This window comes from Hippoglossus stenolepis, chromosome 11 (genome assembly GCF_022539355.2).
Source record: "Hippoglossus stenolepis isolate QCI-W04-F060 chromosome 11, HSTE1.2, whole genome shotgun sequence".
Lineage (NCBI taxonomy): Eukaryota > Metazoa > Chordata > Actinopteri > Pleuronectiformes > Pleuronectidae > Hippoglossus > Hippoglossus stenolepis.
Genome location: NC_061493.1, coordinates 11,250,310 through 11,265,067, shown reverse-complemented (window position 1 = coordinate 11,265,067; position 14,758 = coordinate 11,250,310). Strand labels below are relative to the sequence as shown.

The 14,758-nt window shown below is 41.7% G+C and overlaps 1 protein-coding gene across 1 annotated transcript; it reads left to right on the top strand.

Moving 5' to 3' along the window:
* The first annotated feature begins 11,559 nt into the window (after positions 1–11,559).
* On the top strand, positions 11,560–14,524 carry gpr35b (G-protein coupled receptor 35 b). Its single transcript, XM_047342044.1, has 2 exons — positions 11,560–11,637; positions 12,743–14,524. Exon 2 carries the CDS (start codon positions 12,749–12,751, stop codon positions 13,592–13,594), a length of 846 nt encoding a protein of 281 aa, XP_047198000.1. The 5' UTR covers positions 11,560–11,637; positions 12,743–12,748; the 3' UTR covers positions 13,595–14,524.
* The last annotated feature ends 234 nt before the right edge of the window (positions 14,525–14,758 follow it).

The window sequence follows — 14,758 nt, the reverse complement described above, 5'->3', positions numbered from 1 at the left end:
ATGGCTCCATGCTGCTCCTGTTGTGTCATCCATGTGTCTGTAAGCCCCGACATTCAAATTGTTCGAAACAGCGTCATTTACACCATGTTTTAAGCATAAATGTCCTCTGTGGTCCATGCGTGAGCGCGGCTGCAGAGAAGGATCTCAGTGGACATTTAGGCTAAAAACATGTTGAAATGACACCGTTTCGAGTTGAATTTGAATGTCGGGGCTTACGAACACTTTGATGACATCACAGGAGCAGCATGGAGGCACTTGGTCACCATTTACTTCAATTGTATTGGATTTGGCTGCATCGCTGTTTACCCCTGAAACTCCGAAATAGTTTTGTGGACTCAAACACTTCACCCACCACCTCCATGGCCATAGTGGTGAGTAGATAATGAGTGACTTTTCATTTTTGGGTGAACTATCCCTTTAAGATTCATACTTGTTTTATTAGGTGTTGCTGGAAAAAATATCTCCAACAAACAAACAGGAAGAAGCTGTTGAACAGGTTCTTTGCTTACCAGAGAGCCTGCACCTTATGAACACAGTGTCTTTCTGTATTTGCTTTAATTGTGTTGACCTGGAACACAGTGTAAGCGTTTGAGTACAAGTTAACTTCCCTCTAAAAACATGAGGTTGAAAGTGACTAGTGAGTAGAATTTATAGCGATGATATTTGATTCATTACTTCACCGAATATAGAAAACTACAATGGTTATCAGTATAGTATATACCTCCTCCAAGGCCCAGCAGTCCCCTCATGAAACCACGTTTAGATTTGCTAGATCTGTGTTTTTATTTGGATTCTCTTTCAATTGCACACACTCATAAATATCAGTCCCTTAAACATGCCTGGTCCTGATCCATTAATTATTCTCCAAGAAGAAAATGTGGAGCCCCCTGATCCAGATCTTTATCAAAATTCAATGGGTTCTTCCTTGGGTCATGTCCCACAAGACGAAAACATAACCTATAAGTAGAATGGCACTCAGAGAACACATACCTCCATCAAGGCCCAACAGTCTCTTTAAATTCAATCAAACTGCACCACATTACCCACACTCATATATAAGGCCTCTAAATATGCCAGATTTTTTTTCCACCAAGATCCATGAATTATTTTTGAGAAATCATTGTGGAGAGAGGCCTTATCTTGCAATGTTAAAGAAAGTAAAGAAAGAAAGCCCCTTAATTTGGATCCGCACCAACATTTATGGATTCTTCCCTGGTCCATAGCCACCAACCATCCTTCCACCAAGTTCCATGGTCATCAGTCCAGTAGTTTTTGTGTAATCCTGCTAACTAACAAACAACCAAAGACAAAAACATAACTTCTCGAATCAGTAGTTGAAGCCAAAAAAACATTTCAAGGCCAATTCTTGTCCGAACCCTTTTTATTTTTGCAGTTTTAAAGGACATCATTGTGAAATGTAAAACTAGTTAATCATTAGCTTCTTGAAATGTTATATTGTAAAATCAGATTTTATAGTATTTTAATACATTTTATGGCAACACTCCGTAAATGGAAATTACAGTAAGAAGTATGATAAAAAAAACTGTATAACGGTAACAGAACATTACAGCATTATCTCGTAAAACATTTAAATACACAGTATAGCACTGTAATATTTTTTATGGTAATGAACTGTTGTTTTAGAATACAGTAGGTACACTGTAAAATAACGTTATCTTACTGGCGATTGTGGCTGCCAATAGTTTACTATAATTTAACGGGTTATATTCTTTACAGTGTAGCAGAAGTCCGCCACACACACACCCCCTCCCACTCCCCAAACATCCAACACATTAATGAAAGACGACACAATTTCTTCAGTGTGATTGTTTGTCATAATATTCATGACACAGTGCGCTGTTAACAAAGAGAAACACATGTCTTCTGATGAAATGAGAGTGAGTATAATTTTATTGGTAGTAAATATACAAAGTAGTGCCGCTGCGGGGACTTTGTTGGGCCTGTAAAATATTTATTTGAGCTCGTGCACTCCAACGAGCTTTGTTCCTGTACGCTCTGCTGCACTAGGAAGAATAGGCCAGAAAAATAAATAATCCTCAGCTGCATTCCCAACGATTGCTCACCACCTCTCAGTTTACTTTCTGTGGAGTGGACGTTGCTCCCGAGGTTGCACCCAGCAGACACCTGGCAGTCGTCAGTATAGCAGCAATAACACTGTGATATTTGCATCTTATCTATTTAACTTATGTATTAGTATGTTGCCTGCACCGGTTGGTAATTTTCCAGCAATTATCCTATGTTTTTTCCCCTCATATGAATAATCTCCTGCATTTTAAAAGGGACGTTTTCAGCTCATCTTTGCGGCTTTAATCTATGAATGGATAGGAGGGGGATTGACGTTCTGATGTAAGGATAGTGTGTGGCTGTTGGTGCTGATGGGGAGGTGGGTGAGTTCTTAGGGAGGGTGTATGTGTGCTGGAGCGGGTGGACTTATGATGCAATGCTCCAGCAGCGGTGTTATGAAACAGCATGAAGGCAGAGATTACTCAAACTAGGTTAGTGGAACAGGCGAGCACAGAGCACCTACAGTCACAGATTCTTTTTCTGTTCCTCACACACACACACACACACACACTCACACACAGGCCCACACGTACACACGCACCCCCACAGAAACACACAGAGACTCACATTCTTTTGTTGTTTCCTCTCCGAACCCTTTCCCCTCTTCCTCCTCCTTGTTTTTCATACATAATCCCCTTTATTCTTTATTTGTACACTCCTTCACGTCAGCAACAGTGAAGTGAATAATAACATTTGGATGTTTTTGTTCGTGCACACATGCTCAAATCCTTATTTTTGCTGGCATTTCCTGCATATTTTTTTCCTGCTCTGCCGTTTGTGTCTGCTGTTTTTTCCCTCTCTGTCTCTCGCGCCATGTACACATCTCCTCTAAAGCCCCTCTGTTCTATGTCTCCCTTGACAACGCCAGTGACACTTTGACCTTAGCTCTTATGTAACCGCCGTGCAACTCGGTTAGACGCCAGAGCAGAGAGAGAGAGGGAAACGGGAGGAGGAAGAGGAAGAGGAAGAAGAGGTCTTCTGCATGGGTTTGTATATGGCAGACATTTTGTTGCCTTATGATAAAGTAAAAGAGGTGAAAGAAGAGCCAAGGAAGAAGAAGGAGCGGCTCAGAGGCGCTGGGAGGAGATTTTTTGGGAGGCTGCCAGCTGCAGCATAACAGGATGAGGGAGCAGATGTGGGAGCCCGGCTGAAATTATATATAAAGGGACGGACATTTACGTCATAGGCCTTTTGACCACAAGCAGAGCTGCGACGCACACACCGGGGGTGAATGTCCAATGTGCCTTAAGTCCTCTTTGGTTTAGAAAAACATGTTACCAAAGCAGCACATGTAAGGTGACACATCTGTGCAGCCAGGGAAGGACGGAGATGATCCCTGCAGAGAATCATTATCATCATATCTCTCCTGTTCGTTCCTGCTGGGATCACTTTAGGCTCTCTGAGATATAACCCACTGTAAAATATATATTTTATTACACTGCAGCCTTGAAGGACAGACGTCCGGAATATGTTAATGTGTCTGCCCAGCATAACACTGGTCAAGTGACACTTTTAATCTATAGCTTCCATCCCATATTTTTTCTTATGCACAACAAGCAAAGAGATTCTACTATAGGTCGAAGTGTATGCTTCAAGGCTGCCCTGTAAAAAAAAAAAGATATATTTCCTTTTCATACCTCCTGGAATCACTCGAGGCTCTCTGAGATAACAATCTGTAAAATATCTCTCTTTCTACACTGCAACCTTGAAGGATAAGATTCAACCTTCTCTCTTATTGTGCATGAGACAATTAGGCATGGGAGCTGTTAGTTGACAGTGTCACTTGACCAGACACATCAACATCGTGTAGCAAGAACCATCACATGCAGCATATTCATTCTTTTGATCAGTGCAGTGCACGGCTGCTTTTCAGATTTTCCCAGCCGAGGATGAATATCACTGACTCCTTTAATGTCTGGCCATTTTGTTGTTGTGCTGCAGAACGTCTTGTTGTCAGGGACGGAATAAGGTTTCTCCTGACTCAGATCAAACAGCCAGTGCAGCCTTGTGACTCCCCTGGGTTGAATTTAAAGGCCTCGCTCACATCAAAGAGTCTTTGTGGGGATGAGGGACCAACTGTAACTGATTGGCCGCACATGGTTTCAGTGGGGCCCCATGGCCAGTCTCTCTCTCCGCCTTAGCAGCATCGACTCCTTACATTCCAGTGAAGTTTCTCACATGGCATGTTGAAAAAAACAAAAGGTTTGCATGCATTCGTGTACGAACAGCGTTGATTTAACGTGCAACTATCACACATAATGCTCACACCCTCGTATCCTTTCATTTCCTTCCTTGTGCTCATTTGAATGTCACATCCGCAACAGGCAGAAACACATCCATGCACATAAAAATCTACTGGACTGTGCCTGAGATTATTTCAGGCTCCAGCTCAGGCTGCCATCAACAGAGCTGTAATCCCCCACTCCCTCTTTCCTCATTTGGTTAATCTCCCTGTTTTCTCCTCTCTGAAGTCCCAATTAATTCCTCTCCCTCCCTCCCCTGCAGCCACTGCTCTGTAATCCGGAGCTGTGAGCTCTGCTGCGTCACTAGGTCAGTGTGTCGGACCGAGTGAAAACACTGTTCCCTCCTGTCACGACCCGCTCATCCTCCTCCACTCAGCTTCACCTCACATCCACGTACCATCTCCATATTCTATACATTTCATTCCATGTTCTTTCTTTTTTTATTGTTTAAGCCTCTGTTGCCTCTCTTCACTCAAGCACATCTGTTTCTTCTTCACTCTCAGTTTCTCCTTATCAGTTTCATTTTTTACCCACCGCACCGCTCTCCAGTGCGATAACTCTGCAGTATAAATTAGATATGAGTTCAATCACAGGTCATTATGTACAGATTTATCTCGATGAGCATAGGCACTCCCCAGAGTCCTACAGGAAGAAAAATGTGTATTTTTGTAGTGTCAGGGCTGCCAACTCTCCGATACACCACTGAAAATGAGCTAATGTGAAGCTTGTGCCAAAATCTGGACATTCAACAAGTGTTTCAGGTTCTCTGCACAGCTTGCACTGGATGAATCAAGTAAAACCTGAATGCAATGAAGGAAGAAGCATTCCAGAGTCAGACCTCTGTTAATAATCATTTGTCATGAACATCTTTTCACCTGAATTTGACCCCTGACCACTACCCGGCGGTGAAATGAGGATTTCCTCGACAAAAAAGACTCTGAAACCTTGTTCCTCCCTCATCCAGGTCATCCAAGGAGAGTTGAATTTAGGGCAACTGGACCTGATTATTGACTTGATACTTGAAAAAACAACCAAGGATTTTGTCCTTGATTCAACTCTTCTTGGATAACTCCGCTTCTTAACGCGTAATCCTGTATAAACTCCTACATAAGCAGTTTTGGTTGTTTTACATGAGAGATTTCATAATTTTTTCCTCTGAGCGCTTATCACTGGTTTGAAGTGATGAGTGCAGCAGGCACATTTTATTCTGATGGTTATGATGTGTGATATTGGTTGAATGAATTTATAATTTCTCTTATAATTGTACCTGCTCTCTCCAAACGCAGTTACTAACATTGATTCATTATATTTAACTCCACCAAGGAGGTTATGTTTTCATCAGTTTGTTTGTTATTAAGCATCATTACGCAAAAAATACTCATCCAATTCCCATGACACTCAGTGGAAGGATGCGGTATGGGTGAAGCAAGAAGCCATTACATTTTGGTGCAGATCCAAGACTTTTTTCACTTTCAAAAAAACGCTTTTCAACATTTTCCTAAATTTCTCAGAGAATAATTCATGGATCTTGATGAAAAAAAGCAGGCGTATGTCGGGGACAGATTTTTACAAGTGTGTGCAGTTCGGTGCAGATCCAAATAAAAAATGTGGATTTAGTGAATTTAAATGTGGTTTCATTAGGGGACTGTTTGGTCTTGGCGGAGGTATGTGTTCTCTACTGATCGGCCTTCTACTGAGTTGCACGATGCAACCGTAGCATTTAACTGCTATTGCACATGAACATTTATTGCCTGTTGGAGGGTCCTCTACTCTGCTGAACAGGGGAAGATTGCCCTGCACAAATAGTCACATGAATCAAACTTAGCAACCCTCTAATCAGAACTCCACTTCATACATGCTGCTCAATTCCGGCTGCACGTCTTCACTGAAATGTTCTTCATGGCTGCTTGTGCGTGTGAGGAACATGCTGACACATACAGAGTTTAAACTGTGCTGAAATGTCTGCAGTATGTCCAGTCTTGTCTTGACAGACAGTGAATATCTCTCTCTCTCTCTCTCTCTCTCTCTCTCTCTCTCTCTCTCTCTCTCTCTCCCTGTCACTAATTATCTCACTCTCTCTCCTCCACCCTTCTACATCTCTCCTCCTTTGTTTCCTCACAAACGAGCGACCACTCCCACAACCTCTTGAATAGAGGGAGGACCACGAGGTGCTGACACATTCACAGTGCTTTAATATAGTTGATAGATTTTCAAAACAAAAGCCACTCATGAGAGATTGAAGATCAGAACCTTTTCATGATCAGTGCCTTAAAGTGCCTGTTTGCCTCAGTGTGGAAAAAGCTGTGCTGCTTTTCTCTGTGTGGACATCGTCACAGAAATCTGATGCAAACACAAATATGAGCCATGCAAAGACTAAAAAAGAGGTTTCCACGGCAACTGGTTTGTGTTTATCTCCGGTGTGAATCAACGTGCTCTGCCATGTGAACCGACCCATTTACACCCAAGGGAGTGTGAATGGACACACACACACGCACTGGGTTATATATGTGCCACATGCATATGCACTCCCACATGGAAGCCAAGATGTTTCTATCCACATGAAGAGTTATTCCCAGAATCGTACAACTGTGATTATTCTCACTTCCGCTTCGCACATCTTGCTTTCTCCGTCTTTGGTCTGATGACCTACATTTGCTATGTGCCATCCACAGGGCACTGGACACCCATACACTCCTTATCTCACTCCTCTTTCATCCTCCATTTTATTTTCATCCTCCCTTATTCCCTCACATCCTCTATTCTCTTTCATTTCAATGGAACACCACGGCCTTTTTTTCTCGTCAATCCTTTTTCCGTGTAAAATGATCTAACGAGGGAAGAGAGAAATAGCAAAATCCTCCTTTTGTGATGACCGCTTCATGTTCATACGTCATGCATCACTTTCATGTTTGGATTTTGTCTTGCAGCTAATTTCAGAACATGTTAATCACATTCACGACCCACATTTTTGTTTTCATCTGTACGTCACATATAAATCACTGCATCCTCATGTCCCACTTGTTTACTGAAGTACCCCCATTGCATCTGAGGATCAAGCATGAGTGAGAATTGGTGATTTAGCATTCAGTTCATATGTAACCGCCTGGATGAGTCATCACAGCACAGCCGGCACAAACAGAGCCATCTAGTGTTTGGATCGTTGTACGGTATGCAGGGCTTATGTAATACTTGGAGTTTGCTCTTTAGCATGCACATTTCATAATTATTGTCAAAAGAGCGCGCAGACGCATGATAAGTCACAAGTTGAGTATTTAATGGGCTTTAAAAAAACTGCAGATGAATACGGCGATTGTTCTTTTTTTATCTCTGACACACACACACACATGTGCACACACACACACATCAGCACACAGGAAGAGTGTCTATAAAATAAAAAGTGTGTTGCCAAAGCAGTTGCACAGTAACAGTGACAGAGTTTCTGACGGCAGCACCTCACCGCCACTCCGAATGTGAAAGTGCCTAATTGCAGATTGACATCCCCCTCAAACATTATGCAACGCTGTGGGCATTTTGTAATCACAACAAAAAGCAGTGGCCAAATCACTGGAACTCTGAGCTGAACACTGGATCCATGTGGTGCAGCTGATTCAGCCAGTTTGACTGACATTTGTGAAAAAGTGCAAGTTTGTACGCCTGCTGCCTGGTTTGCTTATATGCTGATTTTGCAGCGTGCATCACTGTCATGGAATGAAGTGTAAGAGTGCACTGTGTGTTTTTCAGATTCAGAGGTATCAGAGGGGAGAAACAGCAGGCCTGTGCAGAAAGTCTGCATTGCGTCACAGTGGGGGGGCAGAGGGGGAAAAAATGGAGGGAAAGGAGACAGGAGGGTGGAGAGCAGGGGCACAGCAAGGGGAGAGAGGGGTGTGTCTTCACTGACCTAGTTAGAGCCATGGAATCCCCCCCACCTCCGCCACCTCCACCACCACCACCACAGCCACCTTCCAAATGCTCATCCACCTACCGCCCCCGCCTCACTATACTGTCGTGTAAAGGGCACTTTCAAACAGCACCAGACAAACAGGAATGAATGCAGGGAGGCAGGAAGGAGAGATAGCTGGACGGTTAGAGAGAGACAGGCGAGGCGAGGGGAGGGGAGGGAGGGGAGGGGGTGCACGCCAACAGACAGGCAGACATGAGTCAAGAAAAAATGAGAGAGAGAGACCAAGACTACAGCACACAAACATATCTGCAACGACACACCACATCCGGCTAGATCTGGAAAATATCTCTGTGAAAACAGAGTCGGCCTAAAAGAATTGAAAACAAATTAATGATAACAACAGGCTGCATCCGAAACACTGAACCCCCTTCATATCCTGTTCAATATTAGATTTATGCCTTTACTTTCAGAGAATAAAGCAAAGAGCAGCTTTTAATAAAATCTCAGAAACAAAGAATGCAATAACTGGCAGAAAAACAAGCTGTGATTACTCATAAACTGGATTTAATCCATGGTTTCCGCTGCCTTGCAGGCGGCTCCTTGTACATGTCTTAATTGTGAAGATCATTTCAGTGTGAACATGCATTAATATGTTAATTACAAACAATTTACAAGCCACTGCATCTCCAGAGCTGCAGGCGGCATCACCTTAACCTTCAGCCTTTTCTCTAATGGGCTGATGGTTTCCCCCTCTGGCTTTAAATAGTCTACATTACAGTTCAGAGGCCGCAGACTTAATGGAGCGGGTCGACTCCTCTGTCTAGAAAGGCCAAGCCAAAAACTTTCCTGAAACCAAATTGTATCCACTAAAAATAGATTTGACTACACCAAACAACAAGTAAAAAGGGCAACTTCATTCTCCAAAACCTTCATTCTCTGACATCTGTTTTTGTGCCGTGTGTTCTCAACTGTTCCATTTAGCCCGTCAGGATTTTTTCTGTTTTACAGATCAGGTTTTCAGATTTCCGTCATTTTCTTTTTCAATAACAGCTCCTCAGATATTCACGCTTGGTTTCTCTCTGTCAATTGATTTCCTGTGCTGGCTGGTTTCGCATTTTGATTCTGAAATCTATGCTTTAAGGCTGAAATTTGTATCGTCTTTGCACTTTGCTCACATTGATGTATTTTGACTGAAAGTAGCTTAAAACACTGGACCTTTGTAGCAACACTTACAAAATCCAGATTTGGGTTTAGTTGTACAACACTTTTTTTAATCATATGACACTTTAATTCTAATTTTAACTATGATCAGTGATGAAAAATACACAGAGAGCTCTGAGCCTACAATGTGGATCTTTGTATCACTGTCCTCCCTCACTAAAACAGACCTCTTTTTCCTCTTAAAATCAATTTATTCCTCTCAAACTAAACCATTCTTCTGTATTAAACATTTAAGGTTAGTGTTACAGAGAGAGTCGTTGTGCTCAGTGTCGCCAGGAGCCAGAACCAGTCTTTCTTTTTCATTTTCTCAATGTTTCTTTTATGTTGTTTTGCAACCATGACCTCATCTCTCCAAGTTGAAGGCCTGTGTGCGACAACCTCAGAGTACCTTTCTTTATTATTACATGATTGTATGAGTGCAGTGTTTGTACGATAATGATAAGAGTGCAGACAATCATTCATCTGTGCAGTCTGGTCAAGGTTCATGATTATTTTGGACAAGCAGTTTCAGTCTCTCTTTATCGTTTTTTTCGTCTTTGTTCTTGACAGTAAGGTCCTCTGCTCCCAATCCATTTCAATGTTGTCAATCCTAAATACTCGTGAACTGAATATCACTCAAACTGAATTTTTCAAAGGTTGACTCGGACATAACGTTCAATCAGAATTCAGGGTTTTGTGTCGTGGAACACAAAGTGAATATACTTCGTCTGTGATCAACAAGTGATTCAGACCCCACGAGAGACACAGGCTCATAATCACTGTAAGACATAGTTACAGTGATATAAACAAAGCAAAACCACACACACACACATACACACACACACACATACACACACACACACACACACACACACACACACACACACACACACACACACACACACACACACACACACACACATGCATGTCTTTCAATAGTTGTGAGGACACTCATTGACATAATGTATTCACTAACCCCTTACCCTAACCTAAACCATCACAACTACACACATCTATCCATCTATCTATCTATCTATCTATCTGTCTATCTATCTATCTATCTATCTATCTATCTATCTATCTATCTATCTATCTATCTATCTATCTATCCACCCTTCATTCACATGTGTTTATCAGCACATACAGTATACGAAATACCGTATGACCGGGTTCTAAGTCATTTCTAATTAAGTGCTCATTAAGTGTCATTGTGCAGTGTCTGCCTCGTGTGTGTGAGTTTCAGCTGAACCGGAGTCCAGCTCCCCTCAGCCCCCATCTGTCTGCCTGGACAGAAACACTCTGCTGAGGAGATATTGACAAAATAACTCAGGAATACGGAGCAGATCGGCCAGAGCTGCGTGAAGGCAGTGACAGGCCTGCAGATGTCTCCAAGATTACTCAATCTGTTCCAGCTATCTGTCTTATTGAATCCAGACCTTTATTTACAAAGGTTCTTCCACAAACAGGGGTTTCGATCGGCGGGCTGTGGCTGTTCCACTGAGGCTGTCAGTTGTCGACAAGCTTAAGGAGAAATTGCAGGCTATTTTTTGCTCCTCAATTGATGAATGACAATGGAAAATATTGTGTGGGACAAACATTTTCCCAGTCAGCGTGCTGACACACTGACACACATTTTCCAAGCAAAAGCCCAGCACCTTCATGTTGCTTTATGCAGAAATTTCTTGCTTGTTTCATCCGACAGAACAAAACCTTGACCCATTTCTCTTCATTAGATGTCGATGAGTGATTACTCTGTGTTTAAAATCGTGCCTCCTGCTGCTCAGGGACATCATGCTATTTCCTTTTCCAATCTGCAGCTCTTTCTTGACTTTGTGCTTTCACCTCGTGTGTGTGCGTGTGAGACGTTGTCTCTCTTTCTACTTCACACGTTTTTTTTTAAATTCAAAAATGTATATTCAGCAGGATTGACTAAAAAGGCAAACAGGAAACAGATGTGCTACAACCAAGTGCTGCACTATCACAACCTCTGTTCACACCAGCTTACACAACTTTCAAATTACCCTTGTAAGTAAGTCTCCATAATAATTTCCGGCATCTACTGAAATAGAAAAAGACGACAGACCACAGAGGAAAGGGTGTTACGTTCACAGACGTTTACTCAGAATCCTGCAAATAAAAAGACACACTTGACACAGATGCGCGTCTGTGTCAAGTGTGTCAAGTGCAGTGAGGTTTTCAGCTCACTTGGTAAGTACAGCAACATAAATGTTTTACTGCTTGCTTCTTTTTACCTAAACTTTATATGTGTGTGTGTGTGTGTGTGTGTGTGTGTGTGTGTGTGTGTGTGTGTGTGTGTGTAATATTATCAGGAAACTGAGACTTTTGCAACCATGTAAATTGGCTGATGTCCCCCTGCTTCATAAAAGCGAGAGTTCAAAATGGTTTTATAATATACACAGTAATTCAACTAGTAGATTCACAGAGTTGTTGATTTTGAGTTCGGCTGTGATAATATAAACTAATTGCATGTAGTTGTGAAGTTACGGAACTATAACTTTGACCACAAGAGAGCTTCTCTTTTCACCCACATCTGTTGCAAAACAACAATCCAATGTCCCTATTTTCAGGTTTTTGCTTTTGGTAAACTTTGATCTTGTCCAAACTGCCCAGAGGCATTAAATGTTCAGGTGCAATAACAGTAAAATGCTGTGGCTCCACTGTGCACCTTTGTGATACCAACAACCCAAAACACTCGTAAATATCCACCCTTTAAATACGCCTGATTATTTTTCATCAAGATTCACTGATTATTCCCTGGGAAATCAGTCAAAATGTCCAGAAATGCCTTATCTCCCAATGTTAAGTGGAAAGAAATCTACACACGAATTTAACGGTTCCTTCCCTGACACATATCGCATTCCTCCACTAGGTTTCATGGTAATCCGTTTATTTTTATTAGTATTAGTATTATTACTGAATTAGTACTTATTGTTGTATGTTTTATATGCTCAGCTTTTTGTTGTATCTCAATAATTATGCTTTTCTCTAGTCTAACATACTCCAATGGCATAACTTTTTCAGGAAACATGAATCGGGACCCGGTTTGTTTGTCTTCTGTTGTTATTCGAAAGAAATCAATGCTTATCTCAATGTTAAGTGGAAGAAATCTACCTTTGGTTCCTTACACATTCTCCACTAGGTTTCATGGTAATCCGTTTATTTTTATTAGTATTAGTATTATTACTGAATTAGTACTTATTGTTGTATGTTTTATATGCTCAGCTTTTTGTTGTATCTCAATAATTATGCTTTTCTCTAGTCTAACATACTCCAATGGCATAACTTCTTTCAGGAAAACATGAACATCACCGACACCAGCTGCAAGGTAGAGCACCTCCAGGGTTTGGCTTACACTCTTTTGTTCCTCCTTGGTTTCCTCATCAACGCTGCAGCTCTGCGCGCCTTCATCGCAAAGCGAGACTCCTGGACGGACACCCACATCTACATGTTCAACCTGGCTATAGCTGACTCTGCCCTCGTCCTCTTCCTTCCCTTCAGGATCTTCGACGCCTACTTCTGCCTGCCAAAGACCACCTTGTGTACTTTCCTCATGAACGTTCACTTCACCAACATGTACGCCAGCATCATGACCACGACCGCCATCAGTGTCCACCGCTACCTGGCTGTGAGGTTCCCCCTGCAGGCCCGATGGTGGAGGAGGAAGAAGATGGTAGCTGTTGCCGTGTGCGTGGTTATTTGGGGACTTATGGTGACAGGATCTGTGGTTTTCCGAAAGGAGAACTACCCGGAGAAACTCTGGACGTGTTATGAAAGATGCAAGAATCTCCCGCTTCATATACAGTCCATCCTGATTATGGTCATCCTCGGCTTCCTCACTCCACTGGTGATCATTTTCTTTTGTTCCAGTCAAATCATCTCTATTCTGTCAAAGACGGATGACAAGTCAGAGGAAAAGAAAAGCATTGTTGGTCTGGTTTCAGCAAACATGATCGTGTTCATCGTCTGCTACACACCGATCCACATTGGCTTCCTCGTCAACTTCTTTTCCACTCCACCTCCAAACTGGCAGCTTGTAAATTTGCCTGCACATGTATATTTACTTGTGTGTGAATGGATTGCCGCCACAAACTGCTGCTTTGATTCCATCAGCTATTATTTCTTGTTGAAACACTTTTATTCATAAGTCAGTGTTAGCATAAAAGAAGTGCTCCACAGAAGTAAAATCAAAAAATCACTTTCATGATGTCATCAAGGTCGTCTCTGTTTGGGCTTGAGACTCTTTGGGGAGGATGAATGAAAAACACTGTTGATTTATGGGAATTGTAGGATCCAGTGTTTCTGCAGCTTGATACAGTCAAGGGTCTAAAATTTAGGATGTTACAACCTCCACTGCTTTGATTTAGACATTTTTTCAAATTAATCTTTCTTTTGTGAGATCCCCAATTTTATCATTTATGCAACACAAAAAATCTTGGGTGGCCCTTTAAATTAGCTTAATGCTAACCCTTTAATTAGCACCATGCCATAAGTGTCTGATACGAAGGAGTATTAGTGAAACACGAAAGAAGAAAAATCTTAGATCTCGAAAGAAAAGCAATATCATGAGAATAAGGTCATATTCCACGTGTCATGTTAGAGGAGAAATATCAAAGGATCATCTTATCGCCTTATCGAATGAGGAATATTGAGCATCCTATTAAATTAGCACAAATAATTAAATATTTAATCTTTAGGCATCACATAATCAGGGCTTTGAAGAAATTGTGCAAGAAACTGAGTCTATGCTGACAGAAGAACCACACAGACCAGGAGGGAATTGCCTGTTTTGTGATGGAGGAAATGTTTGCCGGTGTTCGACTGTGAGGTAAATAAGAGGGTTCGTAGCTTCTCACGAAAACAATGGTCCACGGGTTTGGATCCAGAAGGAGTAGAACTTCGGCAAGCACAGTAATATTATGACTTTTCTAATTAAAATACATATGGCCCTAATACTCTGTCGTAATCTGGCCTTGCTTGTGATGATTATTATTTTACATTTTTGTATGATATGATTTATTCTCAGAAAATGTAAGTTATGTATATTACTAAAGTAAAAATCCAGTTTTCCATGTGACTCCTAAATTCCAAGGTTGCTGTATGAGCTGGTTCACATTATGAGGACGTGTTTTCCTTGTGGGGACAAAAGCAAGTTCTAATAACATAAATCAGTGACTTTTAAGGTGAAGACATGTTTTCAGTCTGTGTTAAGGTTTTGGTTCATGTTAAATTTGCATTGATCGGCAAGTGAGTGCTGCCTGCACGATGGACAGAGCGTTACATCAGAGCAGTGAACGAGGGCTATTCTCGT

Bases quoted from the DNA above. Each gene is read 5' to 3' on its own strand.
- gpr35b (XM_047342044.1), top strand. From the start codon at position 12,749: ATGAACATCACCGACACCAGCTGCAAGGTAGAGCACCTCCAGGGTTTG.